Genomic DNA, 15,502 nt, shown 5'->3' with positions numbered 1-15,502 from the left:
CTGGGGACACAGCTGTTCACAATCTAAATATTATTTGGATGTGGGGGCGATGTTGCTAATGCCACAAAACTAGGGGAACGGATGTTGTGAAAAGGATGCAAGGGGCAAGCTATATTCGCATTGGAGGCAGCCCAGAAGGTTCACTCGATTGACCCCGGGTATAGAGGGATTTTCTCATGAGGAGAGGTTGAGTGGGTTGGGCCTGTACTCATTGGAGTTTAGCAAAATGATCTTATCGAGACATACAAGATTCTCAGGGGGCTTGACAGGGGCGACGCCGAGAGGATGTTTCAACCCGTTTCTGATTTGTTTTAAAAACGGGTTAAATGGATATGGGGAACAGGAAGGGAGGTGGGATTTAAGACCAGCAAAAGATCAGCCATGATCTGATTCAAAGACGGAGCAGGCTCGAAGGGCTGAATTGGCTACTTCTGCTCCTAATTCCTATGCTCAGAGGGCATAATCAAATAATATTGGGTCACCCATTTAATTCAGAGATGGAGGAATCTCTTCTTTCAGAGGGTAGCGAATCTGTAGAATTATTTACCATAGAAAGCTGTAGAGGTTGAGTCATTAATTATGTTCAAAGCTGAGATAGAAAGGTTTTTAATCAGTAAACAATCAAGGGTTATGGGGATAAGGCGGGAAACTGCCTCATCAGATCAGCCCTGATTTCACTAAATGGCGGAGCAGACTCAATGGGCCGAATGGCCTATTTTTGCTCCTACATCTTAAAGGTATTCAAAGGGACTTGGATTGGCTAAGTGAATGAGCAAGAACATGGCAGATGGAATATAAAGTGAATAATTGTGACATTATCCAGCTGGGTAGAAAATACAGAAACGCTGCATTTTTTCAAACGTTGAGAGGTTGGTAAGTGTTGATGTCCAAATAGACCTGGGTGCCCTTGCACGTGTCACTAAAAGCTAGCATGGAGGTGCAGCAAGCAATTAGGAAGGCAAATGGTTTGTTGGCCTTCATTAAAAGGGCATCTGAGTACAGGAGTAAAGATACATAGATTACATAGATTACATAGATTACATAGAACATACAGTGCAGAAGGAGGCCATTCGGCCCATCGAGTCTGCACCGACCCACATTAATCCCTCACTTCCACCTTATCCCCGCAACCCAATAACCCCTCCCAACCCTTATGGACACTACGGGTAATTTAGCATGGCCAATCCACCTAACCTGCACGTCTTTGGACTGTGGGAGGAAACCGGAGCACCCGGAGGAAACCCACGCGGACACGGGGAGAACGTGCAAACTCCGCACAGACAGTGACCCAGCGGGGAATCGAACCTGGGACCCTGGCGCTGTGAAGCCACAGTGCTAATCACTTGTGCTACCGTGCTGCCCTAATTGCTTTGCTGCAATTGTCCAGAGCCTTGGTGAGACTGCACTTGGAGTATTGTGTACAGTTTTTGTCTCCTTATCTTTAAGGGATTTTGCCTTATGAGAAGAGATCGAGGAAACTGGGTCTGTATTCTCTAGAGTTTCAAAGAATGAGGGGTGATCTCATTGAACCCTACAAAATTCTTACAGGGCATGACAGGATGGATGTAGATAGGATGTTTCCCCTAGATGGGGAGTCTAGAACCAGAGTTCATAATGTCATATCAGAATAAGAGGAAGGCCGTGAAGAGGAATTTCTTCACTCAGATAGGTGAATCTTTGTCATTCTTTACCCCAGATGGCTGTGGAAGCATGTTCAAGACAGAAATCGATAAATTTCTGGAAAGCAATGACATCAAGAAATATGGGGGATAGCACAGGAGTGTAGCGTTGAGGTAGATGGTCAGTCATGATCTAATTGAATGGTTGAGCAGGCTTATGGGCCTACTCCTGTTCCTATGCTCCTAAACTGAGCATCAGTGAGAAGATTATTGCTGAGTAAATGCCATCTGTCAGCACTGTCGACAACTCCTTCCATCACTTTTGCTGATCATGAATAGACTGATGGTGCTGTAATTGACCAGGCTGAATTTGTCCTGCTTTTCGTGGACAACAGATACTTGGGCAATATTCCACATCGCCAGGTAGATGCCAGATAAGATGGGTGGCTATGAGACAATACATCATGATTGGGGAAGATTAACAAAGCAAATATGCACTTTTCCCAAGTAATGAATATTAGGGGCCTGAAATTTAATGTATACAAAATATTCCTAAGTATTGTCAGAATTCAAATGTCCAAGTTGTCCGCATCTGTTAACCTTTAAAAGAATGCTTTAAAAGATTTTAAAAGCAGAAAAGAATTTAGATTTCAGGTTAGATTGGAGCATTGTATAACTTTTAAGTCTTTTTAACTGACCATGTCTGCATATTTCTTGCAAAGTGCAGCAAGCTTCTCTTCTGGGGTGCTCAAAGTATTCAGTGTCTGCATCAGCAATGTAATTTCCTTTCCTGAAAAAAGATAATCACAGACGAGAAATGTAGCTTATTTCTCACAATGCAGGAACATACTTTCAAATGTCTTCTCTCCCTCCCTCATTGCAGTTCCCATAATATATCTGTTAATCAATAATCTTTTTTGACAGCTATGTTAATGCTAATCAAAGTACATAGCAAGAACAGCTCAAGCTGTATGGCCATGCACCCTATTCACATTTTAACCTTTTGAGGGCGACATAAAATGCCTGCATACCAGATAAATACACACTACATTTTCTTTAGGAACCAAAACATTTCTTACCAATCAAGAGCAATTATTCAATATACCTGCACAAAATGCTAAACAGCACACGAGTTATGACGCACTTTAGTTATGTAGAATAAAATGCTCATGTGAGAGATAAAAAGAAAAATTGAAAACAAGAAACCTGAAATAAAAGAAATTGCTGTAAAGTCTGCAGAAAGATAGTGAAAGATATTTCCACAGAATTATGACTTCGTGCAGGAATTCAAGTTTTCCCTCAAAAACAATACTAGTTACTTAGATCAAAGACATCCTTCCAGAGTCAACATTTTAAACTGTCCACAAACTGATTGAGAAACAGGAGTCAATTTCAAGTGTATTTTTCAGTATTTGTTAGTGAAGCAAAGGAGCACACAAAGTTTACAGAAATATATAAACATATAACATGTTACTACAAATTTAGTTTCATTTAGTGCATAACAGAATGTGCAAACTAATCAGAATTTGAAACAAAGATAAAAGCTTTGACAAAGAGTCATCCAGACTCGAAACAGCAGCTCCCTTCTCTCTCCACAGATGCTGTCAGAACTGCTGAGATTGTCCAGTGTTTTCTGCTTTTGCTTCAGAATTTGTAACAGTTTTTTTCTGATTCAGGAATAAGCAAAATTTCATTTCAATTAAGGTCATAAGGATCGTAAAGTCTGAAGCAACATTGCAGGAAAACACTTGTAAAAAATAAAATGGGTTTAAATCCAGAAAAGGGAAAAGGGTAGAGAACAGCCTGGATCGGCTGCAGCCGATCTGTCCTCCAAAAACTTGCAGAGTACAGCCCTGTTCTTGGTTACATGCAGACGGTCATATTCATAGAATCATAGAATTTACAGTGCAGAAGGAGGCCATTCAGCCCAAAGAGTCTGCACCAGCCCTTGGAAAGAGCACTATACTTAAGCCCACACCTCCACCTAGCCCCATAAGCCCACCTAACCTTTTCGACACTAAGGGGCAATTTAGCATGGCCAATCCACCTAACCTGCACATCTTTGGACTGTGGGAGGAAACCGGGGAGAAAGTGCAAATTCAACAGACAGTCACCCAAGGCCGGAATTGAATCAGGGTCCCTGGAGCTGTAAGGCAGCAGTGCTAACCACTGTGTCACCATGCCGCACATTAACTCCCTTTGACTGTGAGATGCCTCTAGCTTCACAGCTGAAGGCTGCTGCTAATGAGGAATTGGCCTTGCCAGTAGTGAGAGCACTTCACAGCTGCAGGTTGTGTTTGCTGCTGCTTGTAGCTGCAAATGCCTGGAGGCTCCTGTTTCCTTCTTTTTCTGTAGCCTGAAAGAAGAGGGAATGGTGACATTTCCTTGTTGATTTTTTAAATATAAATTTAGAATAACCAATTATTTCTTTTTCAATTAAGGGGCAATTTAGATTGGCCAATTCACCTAATCTGCACATCTTTGGGTTATTGGGGCGAAACCCACACAGACACGGGGAGAATGTGCAAACTCCACACAGATAGTGACCCAGGGCCGGGATTTGAACGCGGCTCCTAAGCACCGTAGGTAGCAGTGCTAACCACTGTGCCATTTACTGCCCGTTTCCTTGTTGATTAATGATTAGTGTGATATGTGGAATGTTATCTGGTTGATGTTTCAAATTTCTGTTAATGATGGCTGTTTTTCCAATAAAATATGACCTCTCGTGGGTATACATGCCACGTCTCAGACAATTAAAATAATAATCTTTATTAGTGTCACAAGTAGGCTTACATTAACACTGCAATGAAGGCACTGTGAAAAGCCCCTAGTCGCCACACTCCAGCACCTGTTCGGATACACAGAGGGAGAATTCAGAATGCACAAATTAACTAGTCTTTTTGGACTTGTGGGAGGAAACCCGAGCATCCGGAGGAAACACACCGGGAATCAAACCTGGGTCTCTGGCGCTGTAAAGCAACAGAGCTAACCACTGTGCTACCGTGTCACCCTGATTATTATTGCATCACAGATCAATCAAACCTTGAATCCTTACCTCTAGACAAGTCAGCACCATAGAGGCAGCAGCCAACAATCAAGCACTCCAGAGCTGGGCCTCAGCACTGGGGATCCTCTGGGGAGGAGGAGGAGGAGGGACATGCAACCTCATTAGATAAGGAAGCAAATCAGGAGGGGATGGCGCATGAGCCCGGAGAGGTCGTGCAGGTGAAGCCGGAGGATGGAGATCAGGCAACGGCAGCAAGGGTCGGGCATGCCCGGAGGACCAGAGAGACCCTCATCCTTGCCCGACTCTCAGAGGATGAGGCTTTGTCCGTCAGCTCATCACTACCCCAACCCTCATTTCCCGATTCTTCCATTCTCCCACCCACCCCATTCCCACCCTTCCCACATTCCCCCATTCTCACCCCTCCCACACGCCCCCGATTCCCACCCCTCCCACACGCCCCCGATTCCCACCCCTCCCACATGCTCCCGATTCCCACCCCTCCCACATGCTCCAATTCCCACCCCTCCCACATGCTCCAATTTCCAACCCTCCCACATGCTCCAATTCCCAACCCTCCCACACACACCCATTCCCAACCCTCCCACACACACCCATTCCCAACCCTCCCACACACCCCCATTCCCAACCCTCCCACACACCCATTCTTAACCCTCCCACACGCTCCAATTCCCAACCCTCCCACACGCTCCAATTCCCAACCCTCCCACACGCTCCAATTCCCAACCCTCCCACACACACCCATTCCCAACCCTCCCACACACACACATTCCCAACCCTCCCACACACACCCATTCCCAACCCTCCCACACACACCCATTCCCAACCCTCCCACACACACCCATTCTTAACCCTCCCACACACACCCATTCCCAACCCTCCCACACACCCATTCCCAACCCTCCCACACACACCCATTCCCAACCCTCCCACACACCCATTCCCAACCCTCCCACACACACCCATTCCCAACCCTCCCACACACACCCATTCCCAACCCTCCCACACACACCCATTCCCAACCCTCCCACACACACCCATTCCCAACCCTCCCACACACACCCATTCCCAACCCTCTCACACACACCCATTCCCAACCCTCTCACACACACCCATTCCCAACCCTCCCACACACACCCATTCCCAACCCTCCCACGCACACCCATTCCCAACCCTCCCACACACCCCCATTCCCAACCCTCCCACACACTCCCATTCCCTCCTTCCACTCGCCTCATCCCCTGAACCTCTCCCACTCACGATTCCCCAACCCTGGAGACCACTGTCGTCTCTTTGTTTCCTCCTTTCTGGCAGTGCCTATGGGGACCTGGGGGACTCCACGGGATGAGGAGGGGCAGCTGGAGTGAGCGCGAGTCCTCTACGTCATCTGGTTCTGCCAGTTTCGGCAGCTCCCCATCGTCTGCATCATGGTGTCAATGCCCTCAGCGATGCTCCTCAATGACTGGGCCACGCTCTGCAGTGCCCCGGCAATGTCCACCTGCGCCATGTCCCTCAGCGACTGGGACATGATATTGAGGCCCTCATCCACTGTCATCACAGACTGAGCCATGCCTTGGACACCACTACTCAAGACGTTGATGTAATGCTCCAGCCTTGCCACTGCAGCCGCCACCCTAGCCATGTTGTGCTCGGTGCCACACACTGTCGGCAGCATCTCCCATGCACGTAGCCTTTGGGACTTCTCCAATCGGCCATGCACTAGCTGGAATGTCACTGACATCCCCTCCTGAACATCACGACTGTGTCCTATCATCTGCATCAGCTCTGGGAGAACCTTGTCCAGAGGCCCCTGACTGCTGACTCCCTTGGATGTTCCTGCCTCCACCTGATGTGCATCAGCAACTGTGTGGTGCTCACCAGATGGTGCCCCAGAAGCCTGTTCACTAATGCCACCCACCGAGGTGTGTGTTTCTGCACTGGTGGAAGTTGGGGATGATAACTGTGATGCCTCGGAGCTCTCTTGGGTGAGAGGGGTGTGGGGGCGACACAACTCTGGACGGCCCGGCCCCCACCAGATGTCCTGCGAGACAATGGACACATGGTCAGTGAGAGGGAAGCATAATTTTGTCTAGCATGAACAACTCACTTGAGACAGGTTACCTGGGTGAAGGAATAGTGGATCCTCAGCTCTGCGGCTCAGGCCAATCTTGTTATTGGTGACTGCTCTCCCCTCGGACAACCCCGCAATCTCTAGGGCCCATTCCTCATAGGGGGAGAGGATTTGGATCTCTAGTGTTCCAACCCGGTCTTGGCCCTTTCCCACTTATTATGGGCATCTTTGCCTTCGGGGACAAAGTGAGTTTGATGGGTCAGGGGCGTCTATAGCAGATGGCATGTGTGGGCACTGCACTTGGACATGAAGGGGTTGTACTGGTGGGTGTCAGGTGGTGCTGAGGAACAGGCACAAAGATCGGATGTAGGGATGGTGCGGTGTATCAGCAGTGATTTGTGGAGATCTTGGGAATTTGTGGGGTGGCAGGCAGAACTGATGCCAGGAGAGAGGTGGACTTCCCCATGCAGCTCGATGGAGGCTATTGGCCTTCTTCCGACATTGGTCGCTGGTCCTTCTGGTCATGCTACCTGCTCCAACAGCCACTGCGACCGTCTCCCAGGTGGTGTTGGTGGCCCTGTTGCTGGCCCTCTGACCTCCTCGGGGGAACAGGATATCTCATCTTTCATCGATGGCGTTGAGAAGCCTGGCCAGGTCGGCATCGCCAAAACAAGGAGCAGGTCTGTGCGGTGCCATGCATGTATGTGTTGACTGGGAGAGTGGTGAGGGAGCATTTAAAAGCAGCTCCCCCTTGTTAGCAGCGAGATACTGAGGCACAAGTCCAGTGAATCAGACGGCGAGACAGCCAGTAATAGCGAGAGGCTAGTGAGGGCTCATTTCAAGCACAAAGTGCCGTTAAATACGGGCCACGATCTCGACAATGTGGCCGTTGAGAAATACCCCGTCAATCGTGCCCGTGGTATTTTCATATGTCCCACCAATCAAACCCTTTGGTGGTATTGTTTTGTACTTTGATTTGTGCCTTAAAGTAGTTGGTTCCATTAAACCAACAAAACCCATTCCCTTTGATATCTCCTTTTCCGTTATCAAACCCAGAAAACATAAGAAAAAGTAGCAAAAGGCAGCCCTTCAGTCCTTTCAGCCTGCTCCTCCATTCAACATTACGACTCATCTTTGACTTCGAGTCAGTCTACTTGCACCACGTTCACAAAGTCTATCAATTTCAACCTTGAACATACTCAACAGACTAAGAGAAAATGTTATAATTGTAACGCTCAGCTGTTATTGTGCGATGTTAGCTGTAACTTGCTTGTGATTTGGTTCCAACTGCTACCTGCTCAGTATCATTTTAATAGATGAAATTTAAAAATACATGTTGCCAATCACAGAAAAGTCACAGCACAGAAAGAGGTCATTCAGAACATCATGTCTGTGCCGGCCAAAAGGGGAAAAAAAAACTAGCGCTCATTTTAATTTCCGGTACCAGGTCTGCAGTCTTGTAGATTACTGCACTTTAGATGCAGATCCAATTACCTTTCAAATTGAGCGTTCTGTCTCAAACAGCAATTCAAATGGTAAATTCCAGATGCTCTCTGGGTGAAAAGTTTTATAATCATGTCCTCTCTAACTCTTCTAACAATCACCCCTTGGTGATTGACCCCCTCTCAGCGAGGGGAAACCAATTTTTCCACTCTACCTTCTCTGGACCCCTCAATTTTGTACACCTTAATTAGTTCACCCTTGGCATCCTCTGTTCTAAGATAAACGACCCTAGCCTAGCCAATTATGCCTCATAATTTTCAAGCCCTGTCAATATTCGTGGAGATCTCCTCTGCACTCTCTCCAGAGTAATTATGTCCTTCATAATGTGGTGACCAGAACTGTACACAAAGTTCTAGCTGTGGCCTAACCAGCTTCTAATACAGTTCCAGCATTACATCCCTGCTTTTTTAATCTATATCTCACCCAATAAAGGAAAGCATTCCATATTCTTTCTTTACCATCTTATTCACCTGTCCAGCCACTTTGAGGGACCTGTGGACACGGATTCCAAAGTCTCTCACTCCCTCTACCCCCCTCAATGTGCGTCCATTTACTGTGTATTCCCTAGATTTGTTCACTCTCCCCACATGCATTTTATAAATTCATAGAACATAGAACAGCACAAAACAGTACAGGCCCGTCGGCCCACGATGTTGTGCCGACCACTTATCCTAATCTAAGATCAACTAACCTACACCCATTCAATTTATTGCAGGCCATGTGCCTGTCCAAGAGTCGCTTCAAAGTCCCGAATGACTCTGACTCCACCACCTCCGCTGGCAGTGCATTCCACGCACCCACCACTCTGTGTAAAGAACCAACCTCTGACATCTCCCCTATGCCTTCCTCCAATCACCTTAATATTATGTCCCCTCGTGACAGCAATTTCCGTCCTGGGGTAGGTCTCAGGCTATCCACTCTATCCATGCCTCTCATCACCTTAAGAAGTCTTACAACACCAGGTTAAAGTCCAACAGGTTTGTTTCAAACACTATCAACATCCTGGGGATTACTATTAAGCAGAAATTGAACTGGACCAACCACATCAATACTGTGGCTAGAAGGGCAGGTCAGAGGCTAGGAATCCTGCAGCGCATAAAGTCCAAACCTGTTGGACTTCAACCTGGTGTTGCAAGACGTCTTACTGTGCTCACCCCAGTCCAACGCCGGCATCTCCACATCATGGCTCTCATCGCCTTGTAACACCGCTAACAAATAACCTCTCTTCCTTCTCTCCTTCTTCGCTCCAGTAATTCATTTGTGGGATATGGGCTCGCTGGCTAGGTCAGCATTTATTGCCCATCTCTAATAGCCCTCAAGAACGTGGTGAGCTGCCTTCTTGAACTGCTGCCATTGGTGTAGGTACACGCACAGTGCTCGAGGGAGGGAGTTCCAGGATTTTGACCCAGCAACAGGGAAGGAACAACAATATATTTCCATGGGGCGAAACAGTAGCGCAGTGGTTAGCACTGCTGACTCTCAGCACCGAGGACCAGGTTCAATCCCGGCCCCGGGTCACTGTCCATGTGGAGTTTGCACATTCTCCCCGTGTCTGCATGGGTCTCACCCCTACAAACCCAAAGATGTGCAGGGTAGATAGATTGGCCATGCCAAACTGCCCCTTAATTGGAAAAAAAATGAATTGGTACTTTAAATATATGTTTAAAAAATATATATATTTCCAAGTCAGGACAGTGAGTGGTTTCGAGAGCAAATCCAGGAGGTGATGTTCCCATGTATCTGCTTCATTTTTCCTTCAGATGGTAGTGGTCATGGGTTTGGAAGTTACTGCCTAAGGAACCTTGGCAAGTTCCTTCAGTGCATCTTGTAGATGGTCCACACTGCTGTGGTACAGTAGTAGAGGGATAAATGTCTGTGGATGGGTTGATGATCAAGCAGGCAGCTTTGGCCTGGGTAATGTTTTCAAGCTTCTTGAATGTTGTTGGTGCACTCATCCAGGCAAGTGGAGAATATTTCACCAACACTTCTGACTTGTGCCTTGTATATGATGGACAGGCTTTGGGGAGTCAGCAAATGAGTTATGCGCTGCAGGATTTCTAGCCTCTGAACTGCTCTTCTAGCCACAGTATTTATGTGGTTGGTCCAGTTCAATTTCTGCTCAATAGTAATCCCCAGGATGTTGATAGTGGGGGATTCAATGGTAATGTCAGTTAATGCCAAAGGGCGATGGTCAGATTCTCTCTTGTTGGCCTGGGATTTGTAGGGCACGAATGTTATTTGCCACTTGTCAGCCTAAGCCTGGATATTATCCAGGTCTTGCCACATCTGGACACGGACTGCTTCAGTATCTGAGGAGTCACGCATGCTGCTGAACATTATGCGTCACTTCTAGCCTCATGATGGAAGAAAAGTCACCGATGAAACAGCTGCAGATTGTTGGACCCAGGACAATACCCTGTTGAACTCCTACTGTGACGGTCTGGTGATTAGATGATTGACCTCCAACCTCCACCACCATCTTCCCTTGTGCTAAGTACAACTCCAGGGAATTTTCTCCGCTTCCCACTGACTCCAGTTTTGCTCACACTTCTCTAGTTTGAATTCCAGTTGTCACTTTTCTGCCCACTCAACCAAGGCACTGAATCCATTATCAAGGACTTTATAGCGGAACAATTAGAAAGCAGTGGCAGGATCAATCAGGGTCAGTATGGATTTATGAAGAGAAAATCATGCTTGGAATTCTGTTGGAATTCTTTGAAAATGTAACCAGGACAGTCGCCAAGGGGGAGCCAGTCGATATGGTATATTTGGACTTTCAGAAGGCATTTGACAATGTCCCGCATAAGAGATTATTGTGCAAAATTAAAGCGCATGGGATTGGGGGAAATGTATTGAGGTGGATAGAAAACTGATTGGCAGAGAGGAAACAAAGAGCAGGGATTAATGGGTCCTTTTCAAATTGGCAGGCAGTAACTAGTGGGGTACCACAGGGATCGGTGCTGGGACCCCAGCTATTCACAATATATACATAATGATTTGGATGAGGGAACAAAATGCAACATCTCAAAGTTTGCAGATGATATCAAGTTAGGTGGGAGGGTGAATTGTGACGAGGATGCACAGATTCTACAGCATGATTTGGACAGGTTGGGCGCGTGGGTAAATCAATGGCAGATGCAGTATAATTTGAATAAGTGTGAGGTTTCACTTTGGAAGAAAAACAAGGAGGCAGATTACTCCTGAATGGTTGTAAATTGGGAGAGAGGAGTGTGCAGCGGGACCTGGGTGTCCCTGTGCACCAGTCGCTGAAGGTAAGCAGGCGGTAAAGAAGGCTAATGGTATGTTGGCCTTCATTGCAAGAGGATTCGAGTATGGAAGCAGGGATGTGTTGCTGCAATTATATAGGGCCTTGGTGAGGCCACACTTGGAGTATTGTGTGCAGTTTTGGTCTCCTTCTCTGAGGAAGGATGTTCTTGCTCTCCAGGGAGTGCAGCGAAGGTTTACCAGACTGATTCCAGGGATGGCGGGACTGTCATATGAGGAGAGATTGACTAGGTTGGGATTGTTCTCGCTGGAGCTCAGAAGAATTGGGGGGGGGGGGGGGGGGGGGGGGGGGGGGTGGATCTCATGGAGACTTATAAAATTTCAACGGGACTAGACAGGGTAGATGCAGGGAAGATGTTACCAATGGTGGGTGTGTCCAGAACCAGGGGTCAGTCTGAGGATTCAGGGTAAACCATTTCCGGCAGATATAAGGAGACATTTCTTCACACAAAGAATGGTGAGCCTGTGGAATTCATTACCACAGGAAGTAGTTGATACTAAAACTTTGAATATATTCAAGACGCAGCTAGATATAGCACTTGGGAAGAATAGAATCAAAGGCAAGGGGAGAAAGCAGGATTAGCTATTGAGTTGGATGATCAGCCATGATTGTGATGAATGGCGGAGAAGGCTCGAAGGGCCAAAAGGTCTCCTCCTGCTCCTATTTTCTATGTATCAATGTATGTATATCACTTTGGAGACAACAGCTATCCTCTTCACAATCAATTACAAAGTAAATTTTCATGTCATCTACAGATTTCCCAATCATGCCTCCCACATTTAAGTCAAAATCATTAATATATAAACTAGCATGGCAGGGGGGTGGGCACGGGAGCAATAGGTCAGAAGGTGAGAGCAATGAGGGAGAACTAGGGAATAGGGACAGTGTGGCTCTGAGGCAGAGCAGACAGGGAGAAGTTGCTGAACACAGCGGGTCTGGTGGCCTGAAGTGCATATGTTTTAATGCAAGAAGTATTACGGGTAAGGCAGATGAACTTAGAGCTTGGATTACTACTTGGAACTATGATGTTGTTGCCATTACAGAGACCTGGTTGAGGGAAGGGCAGAATTGGCAGCGAAACGTTCCAGGATTTAGATGTTTCAGGCGGGATAGAGGGGGATGTAAAAGGGGTGGTGGAATTGCACTACTGGTTAGGGAGGATATCACAGCTGTACTACGGGAGGACACCTCAGAGGGCAGTGAGGCTATATGGGTAGAGATCAGGAATAAGAAGGGTGCAGTCACAATGTTGGAGGTTTACTACATGCCTCCCAACAGCCAGCGGGAGATAGAGGAGTAGATAGGTAGACAGATTTTGGAAAAGAGTAAAAACAACAGGGTTGTGGTGATGGGAGACTTCAACTTCCCCAATATTGACTGGGACTCACTTAGTGCCAGGGGCTTAGACGGGGCAGAGTTTGTAAGGAGCATCCAGGAGGGCTTCTTAAAACAATCTGTAGACAGTCCAACTAAGGAAGGGGCGGTACTGGACCTGGTATTGGGGAATGAGCCCGGCCAGGTGGTAGAAGTTTCAGTAGGGGAGCATTTCGGGAACAGTGACCACAATTCAGTAAGTTTTAAAGTGCTGGTGGACAAGGATCAGAGTGGTCCTAGGGTGAATGTGCTAAATTAGGGGAAGGCTAATTATAACAATATTAGGCGGGAACTGAAGAACCTAGATTGGGGGCAGATGTTTGAGGGCAAATCAACATCTGACATGTGGGAGGGTTTCAAGTGTCAGTTGAAAGGAATTCAGGACCGGCATGTTCCTGTGAGGAAGAAGGATAAATACGGCAATTTTCGGGAACCTTGGATAACGAGAGATATTGTAGGCCTCGTCAAAAAGAAAAAGGAGGGATTTGTCAAGGCTAAAAGGCTGGGGACAGACGAAGCCCGTGTGGAATATAAGGAAAGTGGGAAGGAACTTAAGCAAGGAGTCAGGAGGGCTAGAAGGGGTCACGAAAAGTCATTGGCAAATAGGGTTAAGGAAAATCCCAAGGCTTTTTACACGTACGTAAAAAGCAAGAGGGTAGCCAGGGAAAGGGTTGGCCCACTGAAGGATAGGCAAGGGAATCTATGTGTGGAGCAAGAGGAAATGGGCGAGGTACTAAATGAATACTTTGCATCAATATTCACCATAGAGAAGGAATGGGTAGATGTTGAGTCTGGAGAAGGGGGTGTAGATAGCCTGGGTCACATTGAGATCCAAAAAGACGAGGTGTTGGGCGTCTTAAAAAATATTAAGGTAGATAAGTCCCCAGGGCCTGATGGGATCTACCCCAGAATACTGAAGGAGGCTGGAGAGGAAATTGCTGAGGCCTTGACAGAAATCTTTGGATCCTCTCTGTCTTCAGGTGATGTCCCAGAGGACTGGAGAATAGCAAATGTTGTTCCTCTGTTTAAGAAGGGTAGCAAGGATAATCCAGGGAACTACAGGCCGGTGAGCCTTACTTCAGTGGTAGGGAAATTACTGGAGAGAATTCTTCGAGACAGGATCTACTCCCATTTGGAAGCAAATGGACATATTAGTGAGAGGCAGCATGGTTTTGTGAACATAAGAACTAGGAGCAGGAGTAGGCCATCTGGCCCCTCGAGCCTTCTCCACCATTCAATGAGGTCATGGCTGATCTTTTGTGGACTCAGCTCCACTTTCCGGCCCGAACACCATAACCCTTAATCCCTTTATTCATTGCCACAGGAAGTGGTAACCACAGGAAGGGGAGGTCGTGCCTCACTAACTTGATAAGAGCTTTTGGAGGAGGTCACAAAGATGATTGATGCAGGTAGGGCAGTGGATGTTGTCTATATGGACTTCAGTAAGGCGTTTGACAAGGTCCCTCATGGTAGACTAGTACAAAAGGTGAAGTCACACGGGATCAGGGGTGAGCTGGCAAGGTGGATACAGAACTGGCTAGCTCATAGAAGGCAGAGAGTAGCAATGGAAGGATGCTTTTCTAATTGGAGGGCTATGACCAGTGGTGTTCCGCAGGGATCAGAGCTGGGACCTTTGCTGTTTGTAGTACATATAAATGATTTGGAGGAAAATGTAACTGGTCTGATTAGCAAGTTTGCAGATGACACAAAGGTTAGTGGAATTGCAGATAGCGATGAGGACTGTCAGAGGATACAGCAGGATTTAGATTGTTTGGAGACTTGGGCGGAGAGATGGCAGATGGAGTTTAATCCGGACAAATGTGAGGTAATGCATTTTGGAAGGTCTAATGCAGGTAGGGAATCGACAGTGAATGGTAGAACCCTCAAGAGTATTGAAAGTCAAAGAGATCTAGGAGTACAGGTCCACAGGTCATTGAAAGGGGCAACACAGGTGGAGAAGGTAGTCAAGAAGGCATACGGCATGCTTGCCTTCATTGGCCGGGGCATTGAGTATAAGAATTGCCAAGTCATGTTGCAGCTGTATAGAACCTTAGTTAGGCCACACTTGGAGAGGTTACGATAGTCCCCATCCCACAAAATATGACACAGTGTATGGAAAGGCTCAGTAAACCAAGGTCCACCACACTAAGAAAACAAAAAGGGACGGTCAATAGAGAATTAAAGGTGCTATATTTAAATGCGCGCAGTGTACGGAACAAGGTAGATGAGCTTGTGGCCCAGATTGTGACTGGCAGGTATGATGTGGTAGACATCACAGAGACGTGGTTGCAGCGGGTTCAGGACTGGCATTTAAACATCCAGGGATTCACAACCTATCGAAAAGACAGACAGGTGGGCAGAGGGGGCGGGGTTGCCTTGTTAATTAGGAATTAAATTAAATCAATAGCACTAAACGACATAGGGTCAGATGATGTGGAGTCTGTGTGGGTAGAGTTGAGGAACCACAAAGGCAAAAAAACCATAATGGGAGTTATGTACAGGCCTCCTAACAGTGGTCAGGACCAGGGGCACAAAATGCACCACGAAATAGAAAGTGCATGTCAGAAAGGCAAGGTCACAGTGATCATGGGGGACTTCAATATGCAGGTTGACTGGGTAAATAA

General features: G+C 47.0%; 1 protein-coding gene across 4 annotated transcripts in view; it reads right to left on the bottom strand.

The window, feature by feature from the left end:
* LOC140411024 (alpha-taxilin-like) overlaps positions 1–15,502 on the bottom strand; it is a 114,528-nt gene that overhangs the window by 65,245 nt on the left and 33,781 nt on the right. For all 4 annotated transcript variants that reach the window (XM_072499989.1, XM_072500006.1, XM_072499998.1 and 1 more), the window contains one exon: positions 2,318–2,409. In XM_072499989.1, the coding sequence (XP_072356090.1) occupies positions 2,318–2,409 (92 nt within the window). The remainder of the gene's footprint in view (positions 1–2,317; positions 2,410–15,502) is intronic.

This window comes from Scyliorhinus torazame, chromosome 1, assembly GCF_047496885.1.
Source record: "Scyliorhinus torazame isolate Kashiwa2021f chromosome 1, sScyTor2.1, whole genome shotgun sequence".
Taxonomy (NCBI): domain Eukaryota; kingdom Metazoa; phylum Chordata; class Chondrichthyes; order Carcharhiniformes; family Scyliorhinidae; genus Scyliorhinus; species Scyliorhinus torazame.
This window is presented reverse-complemented; position numbering and strand designations above follow the sequence as displayed.